The 16,513-nt window shown below is 40.6% G+C and overlaps 1 protein-coding gene across 2 annotated transcripts in view; it reads right to left on the minus strand.

Annotated features, from left to right (window-relative positions):
• Positions 1-644: 644 nt before the first annotated feature.
• Positions 645-16,513, minus strand: part of APPL1 (adaptor protein, phosphotyrosine interacting with PH domain and leucine zipper 1) — a 78,079-nt gene continuing 62,210 nt past the window's right edge. The window contains exons 20-23 of one of the 2 annotated variants that reach the window (XR_012235242.1): positions 16,434-16,484; positions 16,261-16,350; positions 6,520-10,066; positions 645-6,406 (exon numbers count right to left, since the gene is read on the minus strand). Coding sequence is in view for 1 of the 2 variants with exons in the window: in XM_073592251.1 (XP_073448352.1) it covers positions 9,917-10,066; positions 16,261-16,350; positions 16,434-16,484 (291 nt within the window). In the remaining variant the exon portion in view is untranslated. Of the gene's footprint in view, positions 10,067-16,260; positions 16,351-16,433; positions 16,485-16,513 lie in introns of both variants that reach the window. The other variant, XM_073592251.1, reaches the window with a different exon arrangement.

Here is a 16,513-nt window from a genome sequence, read left to right on the forward strand (position 1 = left end):
ACACGAGCCCAAACAAAGCCCATTGACACAGACCCTCAAGCCTAGTACACACCACTATTTTTTTTTCCTTCAACCCATCGGGTTAAAGGAAAAAAAGCTTCACAGCTCAGGTCGGAGATGCTGTACTAACAATCTGATGTTAGTACAGAGATCTCCCCTGCTGTGCTATTGTGTTCTGACACGGGGACGGCCCCCCGCCAGAACACTCCGGGCAGCGCTCTGAGCCATTGGCTGCTGGTTTTGGCTGGCTTCTGTCCTACCAGCTGCCATACACACAGGCTGAATGTCAAGACGTTTTTTTTATTGAACCAGCCGATGTTGCCTGACATTTGGCCAGTGTGTACTCGACTTTACCCCATCTGCCTCCCTGCTGCACCAAGCATTGTTTACATTCCATTTTCTCCCACTGAATGCTCTATACCAGGAGTTGGCGAAGCTTGGCACCCCAGATGTTTTGGAACTAAATTTCCCATGATGTTCAACTCCACTGCAGAGTGCATGAGCATCATGGGAAATATAGTTACAAAATATCTGGGGTGCCAAGGTTCGCCATCACTGCTCTATACAGATAAATGGCAAAGCTGACATGCTCATTTGATACTTAGACAAACAAGGTCTGCAGGAAAAGAAAGCTGCAAAGTCTGTTTAGTAAAATTTTTTTTTTATCTTTCCAATAACTCATATAACATTTACATACACAGGACTTCAAAAAAGTTATGAGCGAGTCATACAAATTATAAACAATAGAGTGTTATTTACAGATCACAGCCACTTAAATCACAAGGCATGATAATCATTTCACTAACAAAAAAAAGGCCAGGAGCATAGTAACCCATGGCAACGGTTGCATTGTTTTAACAGCTCCAATGACAGATGTATTTGGATTGGTTGCTTGTAGCTACTGCTTTTTACAAGTACTCTGAACTACTTTTTTTTAATAAGCCCAAATGTATTATATAAAATTTCTCTAGCAATTTGCCTCAAAGGTAGTTCATTCAGAATGTTGTCTAAGCACTTTTTAAAAAAATTATAACAGCTTACTTTATGCTCACAAATAAACTTTGTTAGAAACGCTATAGAGCTGGGCACAAAGGGGCAATGAATAGGAAGTGTGAGGGTTAATGGACCAGGGAGAACAATTGGTAAAGCAACCTATTAAGATAGAAATTTGGGTAGAGCCATTGCCGACTTGTTTTTAAAAGGTGGAGGTTCCGGACTGTCATACGTATGTGTTTCACTACCTACTGAGTTGCTGATTTGGGACAAACATCTGTCTGTTGGGTTTCTTGATACTTTTTCAGTGTCCAGGTATTGACAGGAGGATAAAGATGAAATCTCTGGAACATACATTATAAGGTCAGCTATAGGAGCTCTCATATTCCTTTGACGGGTTCCCATTAAAGCCCAACTCCAGGCTGGTCCAGCCTCTGAGAGGATCCCGTCTTTAATAGCGAGATCCACCCAAATGCCTGACCAGCAGCTGGCTCAGGTTCTAGAGCTCCACAGCCCATAACTCCAATGAGCATTGGAGGGGCAGAGAGCCCATGACTGGTAGTTTTTCTTTTTTTTTTTTTTTTTAGTGTTAACTACTTCCCTCCCTGCCGTGTTACTACAATGGCCTGCTTGGGAGGCAGTTATAGACCATCCTGCTATTTGAAAGCCAGCTCTACCACACAGCCTCACAAGTCAAAATCAATATGGCAGTGCCTACAGTCTTTATCAGCTTGGTAGCCAATGGAACTACAGCAGGGGCTCCAAGCTACTTTGAAAACTTTTAAAAGTATGTTGAATGCTACTTTTAATAATATTGGTTAAGGAAAGGCTTTGGTTCAGGTTTGCTTAAGAAATCACTTCCCCAAAGTGAGATTTTGATGAAATATGGAGCCTGGTGGCGTTTTTGTGTTCCAGATCCTCCTAATGCATTCTCCATATAATAAAATAAATGCAAAATGGGAGCCTCTAATACTGGACGCAGCAGGTGTGGAGACCTGGGAACTCATCCACTTGGTGGTTTAAATCTCCAGAATTGATTAAAAACTTGCTTATTGGGCCAGTCCACCCCAAATTGTATTAGATGCTTTTAAAGCACTGCATAGTACACCCAAATCACATCACATTTTTAGTGTATTGTCCATAATGTCCTGTGACACGCGTTCCCTGTGCTGACTCACCTTGGATCTAATGTGCTCCAAACTGATTACACATTTACAATTAACCACATAAAACAGTATCTCAAAAACTTTAACATTACTCATTTGAAACAGACAAAACCTAGATTGCAAAAAGAAAGAAAAAATAGATTTGGCATGACCAGGAAAAATACAAGAAAATGTTATAAAAATCTCATCCTTAATACATTATCTCATATAAACCTATTTACCACATAAGGGGGGATGAGTCCATGTAAAGTAATCCTAATACGAAAATGGCATAAAGGCTGATAAACCACCTTGATTGGTGTAAAGCTTTTTTTTTCTATCGAACGTGGTACACCAATTAAGTAGAGGGATTACTCAGGCCTATTTCCTCCTGTTTAATGGAACAGAGAAGACATTCAGCTACCCAATGCACAATATTGAAGAGTTAAGCAGCATAGCACAACAGGTTCCTCCAACCATGCAAGGAACCAGTGAGAAGAAGGGAGACCACCAAATACAACAGTTACTTTTAGACCCCTTTCACACTGAGGCGTTTTTCAGGGCTTTTGGGCTAAAAATAGCGCCTGAAAAGCGGCTCCCCTGCAGTCTCGGAGCACTTTCACACAGAGGCGATGCGCTGGCAGGACATTTAAAAAACTTCTGCAAGCAGCATCTTTGGAGCGGTGAAATGAATGGGCAGCGGCTTTGCGGGTCGTTTTAACCCTTCGTTTTGCTGAGGTTTTCGGCCGCTAGCGGGATGCTTTTAACCCCCGCTAGCGGACGAAAACCTCAGCAAAATGACGGTAAAGCGCTGCTAAAAATAGCAGCGCTTTACCGCCAACGCTCCAGTGTGAAAGGGGCCTAAACCTAAGCAAAGAACGGAAGAATGAAGCAGCCTAGCTCCAGCCAATCTCGTACCGTCCATGTGTCCCCGCTCTTGTGACTGTCCATATATTGGAATACACCCCCAGTGAAACTAATGGGCCCAACATGCATATCTCATGGGCTTACTGAGGGTAAGAAAGTGCAAGAGGAGATCATCCCAAGAGAGTACAGAGACAGTGAAAATAATCCTTATTACCGTGCACCAAAATATTAGTTTTATATAGTAACTTCCCCTCTAAAGCCACTAATGTATTTTCAAATTTTGATATATCCTAATGGCACACGTATGTTTTTTAAGCACTGAAGAGCCAAATTTAACCAATGTGGTGTTTCCAAAGCTTGAGCATCTCTAATAAAAGAAATGCATTAACACAACATGACCATATAGCCATAATAAATTTAGAAAAATGCAAGCTTTTCTGCATAAAAAAAATATCACATTGTTTTGATTCAGTATACATTATATTAGGGGATATTTGATTTGTCTACTCTAAATAAAATGCATGGCTACACAGATCAACATTTTTAAAGAGTCCTGGACTGTATATTAGCTGCTCTGTCTTGATTTTTGAAGCAGGTTTGATAGGTGTGCAATAACGCTGGACTTTTAAGGGTAGTAGTTGATTTTAGTGAAGAACGTGTTATCCTCACTGGAGTTATGCTTGTTGGTGAAGTGAAGACCCAATTCTGGGCCTAGGCTGCTGCCTCTCTACTCATGAAAGTCAAATGGCTCAAAAGATAAAGAACTTTTAAGTGTGTGGGTTGGAGCGCCTAGTACAAATTTCCATCCTGCTTGAAATTTACTCATGTCTTTTATTTGCCAAGACCACCAGATACAGCGAACACATTTCTGGGCAAAGGACTCCCCTTTTCTCAAGGCTTCAGCAACAGTTTTGTGATAAGTTGAGGACAAAATAATGTAAGGATCCTGAGAGGAGGCTGGAGTGAAGCATCCATGTCGCTATGGCCGGCTGGATCTAACAGATACAAATAAATATTTTTAAGGACTTTCCAGTGAGTAGGAAGTATGTACTAGGTGCTCCTGACCACACACCCAGAAGTTGCTTTTTAAAGCAGGACTCCAGCTAAACAGCTATATGCACAATAAAAAAAATACATTTTTTTCCCCTACCAATGGACTATAATTCTGTTCAGCCTGTCCTGTGATTCCAGAACTCTGGTACACTGTCCAACCCACAGGATGCCACATCTAACTCTTGGTTCAGCATTGCAGTTTTATCATCTTCCAGGTCACTCAAGCAGGAATCAACAATGTGATCATGCCGTCTCACTAGCAGGTTAGTAGGGGCAAGGTGACACTGGAAGACACAAAGCTGAACCATAAAATAAAGGTGTCACCTGTCTATGCAGTGCAAAAAGACACAAGACCATGCATACGTATTTATCACTATATTGTGTTGAGCCATTTGCCTGGAGTTTCACCAGACCACGGTTCCTGCACTTTAATTTCATCACCGCAATGGCATGGTGATCATTATCACTGGCAGAATTCTATATACTAATGTGATAGTTCATCTACAGTATTTAAATTCAGTAGATCTCTCCTATAACCAGTTTAAATAGAAGAAGTAAATAACTTGCTTCCAAAAAATATAACTTGGCATACCAAGCAATCTGCCTCCAATATAAACCAGTCAATCCGCTAACTATGGATAATTCATTATTACATTAATAAATCATTTATTTATTAGGTTCCCTTATCAAATTATATAACAGATAGTTAAACAGTATTATTTACAATGATTAGTGCAAAAGATTACATTCACAAATTATATAATGTTGGTTCTGAGGTCACAGAACGTAAATCTAAAAGAATTTGGTTGTATAATAAGTATATCATGCTGCCTCTCACTTGACAAAGTGTTTGAAACACGAATCATCTGTTTTGCCCAAACCACCAATCAGATTCACTCTTTTTCTCTCAAGCAGTACTGGAGGTATGGTGGCTTCTGATTGGCTGGTGAGACAGTCAAGGCAGGCTTCCTTTCTATCACTGTTCTGGAGAGAACCCGCATGAACTATAGATGAAATCTAGTACTAATGGTGCCTGTTTCTCTGAAACGAACCATTAGATATTTTTTTTTACTGTGTGCAATCTGGACTGAAAAATAAAATCTTCCTTAAAAAAAGCAGCCAACATTTTCAAATGTTTTTTTAGGGACAGTTTGCCGTTGAGCATGTGACCCTCAGCCATCAAAGGACGCCTTACATCATTGTCTCTTCAGTCACTTTATAAAAAATACAATTTCACAATGATACGAATAATGATTACAATATAAAGTTAATAAAAGATGCAAAGATGACAAAAACTTTGATTGTACCATAAAAATGGTCTTCGCCAAAAAGCAGGAACCAACAATTTTTTGGACAAATCCTATAAATCTGGGAATGTCCCTGGAAATCTATGACAAGTGGCAGCTATGTGTTTGAGTAAAAAACAAGGATAAGTATACAAGGGCACTGAAAGCGCATGTTGGCTTTTTGGGTTTTCAAACATCCTCAAAGCTCCACCAATGGGAGCAATGAAAGTGGATGTACCTACAACACAGTGCAGCAGAAAACGACACAAATGCTTTGTTAAAGTGGAGTTCCACCCAAAAACGGAACTTCCACTTTTTGGAATCCTCCCCCCCTCTGGTGTCACATTTGGCAACTTTCAGGGGGGAGGAGGGAGCAGATACCTGTCTAATACAGGTATTTGCTCCCACTTCCTGGCATAGATCACCGCGGTGATCGCAGTGACCTACGCCAGTTCTGGCGCCTACTCTGTCCTCCCCCGCTGTCTTCTGGGAAACACACAGGTCCCAGAACACAGCAGGGACCAGTGAGGAAACTCGCGCATGCGCAGTAGGGAACCAGGAAGTGAAGCCGCACTGCTTCACTTCCTGATTCTCTTACCGAGGATGGCAGCAGCAGCAGAGAGCCGACGGACAGATCGTCTTCGGCTGCTGACATCGCAGGCTCCCTGGACAGGTAAATGTCCATATATTAAAAGTCAGCAGCTGCAGTATTTGTAGCTGCTGGCTTTTAATTTTTTTTTTTTTTTCGGCGGACCTCCGCTTTAAGCACTTGAGTTTATGGAGCCACTGGGATAATACATATATCAGGCCTTGTGTTAAGCAAGTTGCTGCTGATTTAAATGTTGGATCCTTTGTAGATCTATCAACAATAGAGATTCAACAGAAATAAAAAATAAAAGGAATTTTGTTGATTCTCTGCATCCATAAATCTGTAACACATAAAGATATTACTACGTCCAACATAAAAACAGTGCATTACACTGCAGCCAGCTAGAACTTCATAATCCACCCTGAATAGACTTCTCTGAAGTAGACAAATGGGTGTTTCAGAATTTGGTGCAGCTGTGCATACTAACCAATCAGCTTCTAGTGTCGGCTTGTTCAATTAAGCTTTGATAATAAAACATAGAAGCTGATTGGTTACTATGCACAGCTGCACCAAATGGGGTGTGCACTAATTTTAGTAAATCTCCCCCACTGTGTCTTATAACCATATGGATCCAACCAACCAACATTTAAAGACAGACAATTAAAGCTGAACTCCAGGTACATCTAAAAAAACAAAAGCAGTTATGTATTCAATAACCCCCTTTCCGTTGGCCCACTACAGCCTTTTAAATGGATCAAATTGGGGGGGAATTAGACAGACTTCCCGATCACATGACCACTGTGATTACCTGTCCCAATTGTCACATGATTGGGAGCCCAATTATACCTAGAGACTCGGTCATTGTGCTCTCATCACAGAAACCTCAGCCACCATGAACATTTATGTGCAGTGTGGGGGGTCAAACAAACTCTCTCTTCCTTCGGGGTTTGGTTTAAAAAGATAAACGGACTTTTGAGGTGGCATAATCACCAGGGATAATTATTTGATGGTGTGAATGTCACAGGACACCTTGATCCTAAGCAGTAGAAAAATCATTTTTTCGTGACTCAGGGTCAAGGTGTTCTGTGACTTTCACACCATCAAAAAAAATAATTCCTGTTGATTATGTCATCCTAAGAGTCACGCCATTTTTTAGTGTTTAGTTTATTAAAGTTTTTGTAGATACAAAAAAACGTAAAAATACAGACATATTATGAGACATTCCCACCATTTTTTAAAACCGATCCCCTAAGTAAGGGAGAGTTTGACCCCCGAAATGCATTGATGGTTTTGTGTTTTCCTGGCTGTGAACCATTTTATTTTATTAGTATTGAAATGGGCATCAAGTAACAACATCAATGCTGACAAACACATGTACCTTTGCTGTCCATATTCAGTCAATGGAATACCAGTTTTTATCATTGACAAATTTTATAATTTTGATTGTTTATACGGCACTCCCATTAGACTGTACACATGTTAATTTTTAATCCTACGATACCCCAATCTTCAAGTGATGCTCTTATTTTGTGGAGAGCTGCCCAACTGGAGCTATTGTGCTCAGTGATAAATTAACATATTGAAGATTTGCATATTATGTCCTTGTTTTCACCTTTCTGCTTGTACAGTCTGGTGATACCTAGATCACAAACCTGGCTAAACAGAATACCAAAACCTTGGATGGGTAAAACTGCTCACTTCTAGGTATTTTAAATAAATGTGTATTTAGCTGCTTGCCTGGAGCTCATCTTCAAAAGATCACATTGTCACTATCCTACAGAGTTTATCATCTGTAAGGCACATATTTCCTCTATTTAATGGTTAGTCACTGAACCGCCTCCTAATCATGAGGATATCGCAAATTACATCCAACTTCTTTACATGTTCATCATGTACAATACAAACACAGAACCTCAACAAAACACTGTAAAAGGCTATTGCCATATAAAGTACATACACAAAACATTAAAAAAAACTCACTAAGAGCAAAGGGCCTTTTGTGGTAGTACGGGAGGCTATCCAAGAAAATGCCACATTAAGAGGAGGACAATTTGGAAAATTTTAGTTTTCTGCCTGTCATGCTGATCTTCTAGTACCTTGCGTCAGTGACCTGGAACAAGTATGCAGATCAGCTGTTCGGACTGCTCTGGTCAATGACTGTGAAGATAAACCACTCGCATTTTCAGAAGGAGGTCTGCAGTCCTGTAGCTCATTCAGCACTGCTTTCCTCTGAAGCAGTGATCTGCAAACTGCGGCTGTGGGCAAGATATGGCCCATTGTTTGTCTTTATCCAACCCTTGGGGTATTTTCGTTCCACTGACAACAACAAGGCACTATTACTCCCACTGACACCAATGACGGGGAACGATTCATCCCACTTATACCAATGATTGGTAAAAGTCTTCTTGTCAATACCAATGTTAGGGCACTTTTCCTTCCACTAATACCAACAATTGCCAATATTCCTCCCACCTTAACTGAGATCAACCAGGAGGAGATGACTGGTTCTCAGTAAAGGTGTATGGTTACCTGTGATGTGCCATCCCCTAACAACCAAGCCGCCTGAACTGGGGAAAAAGACTCTGAGCATCAGATATGGGCTCAGCTGTCACAAAACCCTCAGCTTTCTTACAGCTTCCTAAGTTATTAGGTGGGTATTAGCTTTTCTGCAAGTAGAAAGTTTATTTCTTCTCTGGAAAAGCACTGTAAAAACATACAGTACACGATGTTACACCTGAAATTTACTCATTCTTTGCATTTTTTCTGCATGTTAACCAGCCATGGTCCTATCTACTGCGGCCACCGACTATAAAGCTTAGTTGCTAATGCTTATACTTAATAAAATTTAGTAAGGATTTAGGAACTAAAGAAGATGTATCAACTGTAAATAGCTAAAAACTGCAAATTTGAAAACATAAATGAATTTTGTTTTAGTAAACCACAACAATAATAGGTTTTAGCGCATAGCCCCTAATTAAATCACAACAATAATAATTTTTGAAGCATAGCCCCTAAATTACACAAGTGTGCAAAATTCCCTTTGGCTGAAACTCAATAACATTCTTCAAGATTACTTGGCCTGTGTGCTCTTGACCTAATGCACACTAGCAAACTAAGAAACATACGATCATTCAGAGACTTCATGATGATGACAAGTTGCCTTTCAGTTTTAGCTGTATCAACTTTCAATGTAATCAGGAACTGCCGACCCTTTCTTGTGTTTCAGCTATCCTGAATGGCATAAAAGTTGTACCACGCCCATCAATGCCTCGTGTTGAAGAAACCTTCTTACACTGTTCAAAAACAGGTTAGAAGTGGTGGCCTAAAATTCAGATATATCCCTCACATCCTTGTAAATAAGATAAATCTAATGGTTCTGTATAGAACAAGAAAAAGATTTGCTTGTGATTAAAGAAGTTATCTGGGAAATAGGTCATTAGTGGAGAAAGGCGGTTCAGTAGTTTAGGGTATTCAGCTCAAAACTTCAATGGAAGGCTGATGTAAAATCTGTACCCTTATCTGAAAGCAGCTGTTTCCTGGAGAACCTCTTTAATCCATATCATTCTTAAATTAATTAAAAGCTAATAATTTATACAGAAAATCTGCATTGTTCAAAAACCAACAATGATAGAGTATAAAGGGAAAATAGAACAACTCCCGCTCCCAGTTACAAGCCTAAGAGACGAAGGAAACCAGAAAAAAGACATAAAAACACCAAATCTTCAGTCTGTTGGAGCATTTCAGAGCAGAATGAATAACAAAAATCTGACAAAACGCTCTGTAGTGCGATCAAGTGTCCTTGTACATGTCACAAAATCATTGCAAAAATTCGGATTTTAAGGGCAAATAACGCACGGCTGCATATATTCATTAAAAAGGCTTTCAGAATAATCAAATAATAAGAGCTCTGGTATATCTCTCTGCCTCACATGCTAATTGTGCCGTAGCATCAACTGCCGGTAAGTCTCTGCTTGTTTCTGCTCTCATGCCTCTGACTCTCGTTTCTTTTTTCCGTCTTCGCTGGGCTCGCTGTCTTCTGATTGGCTGGAGTTGAGGACTACAAACTGTCCTTCTGTGCTGGCCTGGTTGGGTCTACTGGAAGCAGCGATTAAGCGACTTTGCTCTTCCAAGTCCTAGAAGAAAGAACATTAAAAATATATTTTAGAGGCACATGGCACTCATGTAAAACCCTCTGCATTGGTCAGTGCTGCTTGCAGAAAAAGATTCCTTTCTATATTCTTTATTCATCCAAAATACTGGACAGAATGACAAAACAGGATCTTCCCTTGTCCATTCACAGAACACCAATTCATTGTGTAAAAAGGCTTTTTGTAAATGAATGAAGGGAAGAACATGATCACTGCACTATACTATAGTTAGAGCTATCATTTGCGGGACCAAAAAAAGAACACCGCCTGTAGTATCTGGCAATAATGAAACGGTCATTTTTATAGTAACATATTTTAATTGTGCGGTTAGCAATACGTATTTCTTTTTCTGAACTTTAAAAAGTAACTCTAATTTTGATGCAAAAAAAAAAAATCCCCTCTGGGTGGTCTATGTACATTGCAGGGATTTAAGCAATTTGTTGCAGAGTTTAACCTTTTGTTATTCTGAAGAAAAAGCTGTTGGCCTGTGTCCATGTGGTAAGTGAATATGATGGGAGTGTCTTTATAATTATCAATCAGTTGATGCATTTTCAAGGCTCTAATAAGGAAAGTGGCAGGGTCTGCATCCCTTTAGACGCGCTTTCCCTTTGGAAGTATCTCACCAAAAATGAAAATCTTGTTGCAGGGGATGCCTGAAATCTGACTTGTATCTTAGTGCAGACTTCTGGGAAAATCATTAAGCCAATCACACAAACAGGAAATTACATATCTGGAGGGCGTTCTGGACCCAGGGTTCCCCAACCCCAGGGCTGCAGACCAGTCCTGGTCCATGGCCTGATGAAGCGAGCAAGGTTTGATTTGTATTTGTGGCCGCTTGCATTTCCGGCTTTCTGCAGAGCCCTTGTCTAACAGATCGATCACTGGAAAGAGACCTGACTCGTAAATCTGCCAAGCAGCGTGTCAGTCTTGCAGCTGAAGCAGGAGGAAACTGCTTTATCCAGGAGTCCACCAGTGTCTGCTCACAACTCAATGAAGGAGGACCCACCTTATCCTGCAGTTCAAACTTCATACAGCACCAACAGACTGCACTGCACACAAGAATCCTCATTTAAGTGACAAAAACAAAGCTTTTCAGGATTAAAAGCATCATAAGATGAACTAATCTTTGCATCCAAGTTTAGACTAATTAACATTTCTATGGTGTTATGGTAAACACCGCAGCCGATCCAAAAAGAGGTGAAGCCCAGGCGGCTACGCAAGTGGCCGCAAATAGAAAATCAAGCCTCATTCACTCATCCACCCCGTCACATGGCCTGGAACCCAACAAGCCACTGAACACTGGATTCTCATGGGGGAGCAGGCCCTGCTGTGGGCTGTGCAGGAGATCTGGGTTGTGCACACAGAGGCTTCTGTTTAAATAATGCCTGCCGGATTCCATATTGCATTTTTTTTTTTTTTTAATCTTTGTTTTATTTTATATATTAAAGGGAACATACAAACATATAGTCCATGGTCAGTCTTACCAAAAAAAACAGTGCAATTCTTACAGTGCATATCTAGACATTTAGACAAAAACAAATTGTCGAACCAATCACAGAACAAATTACAAAACGGAGGGGTAAGGGAAGGAGGGGGAAGGGGATAGGGGATTAAATCTCCATATTGCATTTTACAGAAAAGTGCAGCAGATTGCAAGGGAAATGTCATTTTTAATAACATTAAATTACAATATGATTTTGTTACAAAAGTGAGTACACCCCTCACATTTTTATAAATATTTTATTATATCTTTTTATGTGACAACACCGAAGAAATGACACTTTGCTGCAATGTAAAGTAGTGAGTGTACAGCTTGTATCATGGTAAATTTGCTGTCCCCTCAAAATAACTCAACACACAGGCATTAATGTCTAAACCGCTGGCAACAAAAGTGAGTACACCCCTAAGTGAAAATGTCCAAATTGAGCCCAATAACCCATTTTCCCTCCCTGGTGTCATAAAGATGGCCCAGGCTTTTAGGAAGATTGCCAAGATCTTGAAAGTGAGCTGCAGCACAGTGGCCAAGACCATACAGCTGTTTAAAAGGGTCCATTCAGAACAGGCCTCGCCATGGTCTACCAAAGAAGTTGAGTGCACGTGGTCAGTGTCACATCCAGAGGTCGCCTTTGGGAAATAGACGTATGAGTGCTGCCAGCATTGCAGCAGAGGTTGAAGGGGGGGGGGGTCAGCCTGTCAGTGCTCAGACCATACGCCGCACACTGCATCAAATTGGTCTGCATGGCTGTTGTCCCAGAATGAAGCCTCTTCTAAAGATGATGCACAAGAAAGCCCGCAAACAGTTTGATGAAGACTAGCAGACTAAGGACATGGATTACTGGAACCATGTCCTGTGTTCTGATGAGACCAAGATAAACTTATTTGGTTCAGATGGTGTCAAGCATGTGTGGCGGCAACCAGGTGAGGAGTACAAAGACAAGTGTGTCTTGCTTACAGTCAAGCATGGTGGTGGGAGTGTCATGGTCTGGGGCTGCATGAGTGCTGCCAGCACTGGGGAGCTACAGTTCATTGAGGGAACCATGAATGCCAACATGTACTGTGACATACTGAAGCAGAGCATGATCCCCTCCCTTAGTAAACTGGGCCGCAGGGCAGTATTCCAACATGATAACGACCCCAAACACACCTCCAAAACAACTGCTGCCTTGCTAAAGAAACTGAAGATAAAGGTGATAGATTGGCCAAGCATGTCTCCAGACCTAAACCCTATTAAGCATCTGTGGGGCATCCTCAAACGGAAGGTGGAGGAGCGCAAGGTCTCTAACATCCACCAGCTCTGTGATGTCATCATGGAGGAGTGGAAGAGGACTCCAGTGGCAACCTGTGAAGCTCTGGTGAACGCCATGCCCAAGAGGGGTAAGGCAGTGTTAAAAAAATAATGGTGGCCACACAAAATTTTGACACTTTGGGCCCAATTTGGACATTTTCACTTAGGGGTGTACTCACTTTTGTTGCCAGCAGTTTAGACATTAATGGCTGTTTGTTGAGTTATTTTGAGGGGACAGCAAACTTACACTGTTATACAAGCTACACACTCACTACTTTACATTGTAGCAAAGTGTCATTTCTTCAGTGTTGTCACATGAAAAGATATAATAAAATATTTACAAAAATGTGAGGGGTGTACTCGCTTTTGTAACAAAATCATATTGTAATTTAATGTTATAAAAAATTATATATATATATATATATATATATATATATATATATATATATATATATATATATATATATATATATATATATATATATATATATAATTTTTTTTTTGCTTCTTTTTTACTACGAAAGTGGAGTTACCCTTTAAAAAAAAGTTTCACAAGAGGTTCCTCAAACATAAAGGCTGATTAATGCTGTTGCACAGAAAACAGAGTGTAAATGGAGTTGCCCATAGCAACCAGACTCAGTGAGGGCATTAACAGTATCTCTATATACTTTAACCACTTCAGTACTTTGCACTTTCACCCCCTTCCTTCCCAGCGCTGTCACGCTTTGAATGACAATTGCGTGGTCATACAACACTGTACACAAGTGAAATTTTTATAATTTTTTTCACACAAATAGAGCTTTTTTTGGTGGTATTTAATCACCTCTGGGGTTTTTATTTTTTATGCTACAAATAAAAAAAGAAGACTGAGAATTTTCCAAAAAAATGCATTTTTCTTAGTTTCTGTTATAAAATTTTGCAAATAAGTAATTTCTCTTGATAAATTTTGACCAAAAATTATGCTGCTACATTTCTTTGGTAAAAATAACCCAAATCAGTGTTTATTTGGTGTTGGCAGTGATGGGGACAGACAGATTTTTATTGAGACACTAAAATGTGTATAGGGATAAAATGAGTATAAGTGCTTGGTGTACTTTGTGGGGTGATCTGTAACAGCTCTCTGTCTAAAATCATCCTCACACAGAGAGCTGCCACAGATCTGCAGATCCCCCCCCCCCATGAACTCTCACTGAGTTCGGCGGGGAGACCTGTCACAGAGACACACGTCTCTGTTTACATTGTGACAGCTGTCAGGTGATCGAGTAGGGCCAATCACAGCACCCATATCCCAATCTCTGCTCAGCTGGATCCTGTGATCAGAATGATCACAGGTTCGAGCCGCAGCGTGCCTCGTGGCCGTGCAGCGAGCACTCGTTCTGAGGGACGTTCCTGATTGTCCACTCAGAACGAGGAAAGGACCACCCGGCCATTTATGTGCAGTGGCCGGGTGGGAAGTAGTTAAAGCCCAACTCCAGCTTGGGCATAAAAGTAGAAATGTCAGTCCACAGCTGCAATACTCACCCTATCTCCGGTGCTCTCCCCTGTAGCCTCACCTGTCAACAAATTTAGAGTCGCTCCTCTTCCTGGTTGAAGGACTCCCAGTATCATTCACCTACATTCTATGGGCTCAGGGTGTCATGGCTCCACCCTCCCTTTCCTGGACTCATAGGAGAATGCTGCAGAAGCAGCACCACTCTCTTCAGCATTCAGGATCCCCCCACCAACGAGGGAAAAGGAGGGCAAAGAGAACCTGTGATGTCACTGGACCAAAGACACTAGGGAAAAAAGTTATTATGGGTTTTGTTATAAAGGTGCGGAGGTCTTCACATTTGTAATTAAAATAGAAGTTAAAGCATATAGACATATCACTGAAGCCCACACTGTATGTATTCACACCTTTGTGTGAGTATCAATAATCTATGGGTCTCAAAAATATGTATACAGTATGAGATTAGTAATAAGAACTGGCAAATCTGGAAAGGTGGCACATGCTTCCATGCCTTTCTTGTAAATAAGGTGCCAGAAGACATCCTTAATATAGCACTATCCTTTTACTAGGGATCATACATTTACAGTTTTCCCTACAACCACTGAAAGAATGATGGGTCAACCTTCCTGAAGATAATCCCATTTGAAACAGCCTGGCCCATAATCTCTTAGTTCTGTGTATTCATCTCATTGAGCCCTTCATAGTCAGCCCAAAGCCATGTATATTTCCCAACAGCACCCTCTAGTGGTGTTCAGGAGCAATTTATTCATAGCACAGTCTACATCAGAAAATTGGCAACTGATCGCACACAGGACGCTGACTCACTATGACCAAAACCTATCCAGTAATGTAAGATGGCTTCAGCTCTGCTCTCCACCCACAGGAAAGGTCCCTCAGATCCATTTTGCCCCCTAGTGGGCTTAATTATCGAGGCTTCCTCAAGGATCAAGCCCACTAGGGGGCGAAACACGTCCAAGGGGTGGAGAGCAGAGCTGAATCCATCTTACATTACAGGTTTAGTTTTGATCACAGCTATAGTTCTGCTAGTAATAATCAGGTAGTATGGTAATAGAACCTAAAGAGCTATTTGATTTCTATTAATGGCCATCCTTTCACAGATGATACTCTGTGATGTCTTTCTTAAGAAGAAACCATTACTATTACACAGGAGCATATAAAGGACTGAAATGTCAAGACCACCAATTACAATGTTTTACCTATTTCTTAAAATTGTAAACAAGGAACTGAATGTGGTTTTAAACCAAAACCAAAAATGGAACATATTGCAGCTTACCAATCAGATTTGATGGCTGCATTTGTTTTCTTTTTTTAGTAAGTTTTCATTTCCCTCCTCTGTTTTCACATGGTGATCTGGCCAACAACACACCTCCTGTATTAGAGTGCCCCCCACTCTGGATGAAGGACTACAGAGGGCACCTTTGGACAGCAGCATTATCAGTTTGGGGGAGGGGAATGTTATATGTACTAGCAAATTTAGATACACTAACAAACTGAAGCCACACTCCAGCTCACAATGCAGTTACAGCAACACTTTTGTCTTTCGGAATAAAGGTTTTACATGAATAAATAAAAGCTGACCATTGTAAGCACTACTGTCAGTGGCAAATGGTTTGATCAACAAGGTAACTGCTATATTTGCAAGAGAGATTGTTCTGGTGAAAAACAACAGACTTGCTGGCCAGATCACCAGATGAAAATAAGGGAAAGAAAGCCTAAAAAAGAAAATGAATGCAGCCATCACATTTAAGAATTGGTAAGTTGCAATATAATAAATGTTTGCTTTTGTGTTTAATAGCACTTGAGTCCGTGCTTTGATCAATGGCTAACTCTGGTTAGCCCCTGCGCCTTTAAAGCAGCCAGTGCTCCAGGGTATCCTCATATTACCTTTTCTATCTGTTTCTGTTTGCTGATTTCCTTTTCTTGCTTTTCTTTGACTTTCTCGATTTCTTTCTGTTTCTCAGAGGCTCTTCGGTCCTTTGGGAAAAAAAGGGTAAGATATTGCAGGGTTTGTAGATACCATACCCACAGGATCGCTTATAAGTCAGGAATATACATACCAATTCAGCGTGGAGTGCAATCTGCTTAGCTAGACCAACAGAGTCACAAATCTGTGAACACATGATAAACAGATATTAAA

This window comes from Aquarana catesbeiana, linkage group LG07 (genome assembly GCF_042186555.1).
Source record: "Aquarana catesbeiana isolate 2022-GZ linkage group LG07, ASM4218655v1, whole genome shotgun sequence".
Classification (NCBI taxonomy): Eukaryota; Metazoa; Chordata; class Amphibia; order Anura; family Ranidae; genus Aquarana; species Aquarana catesbeiana.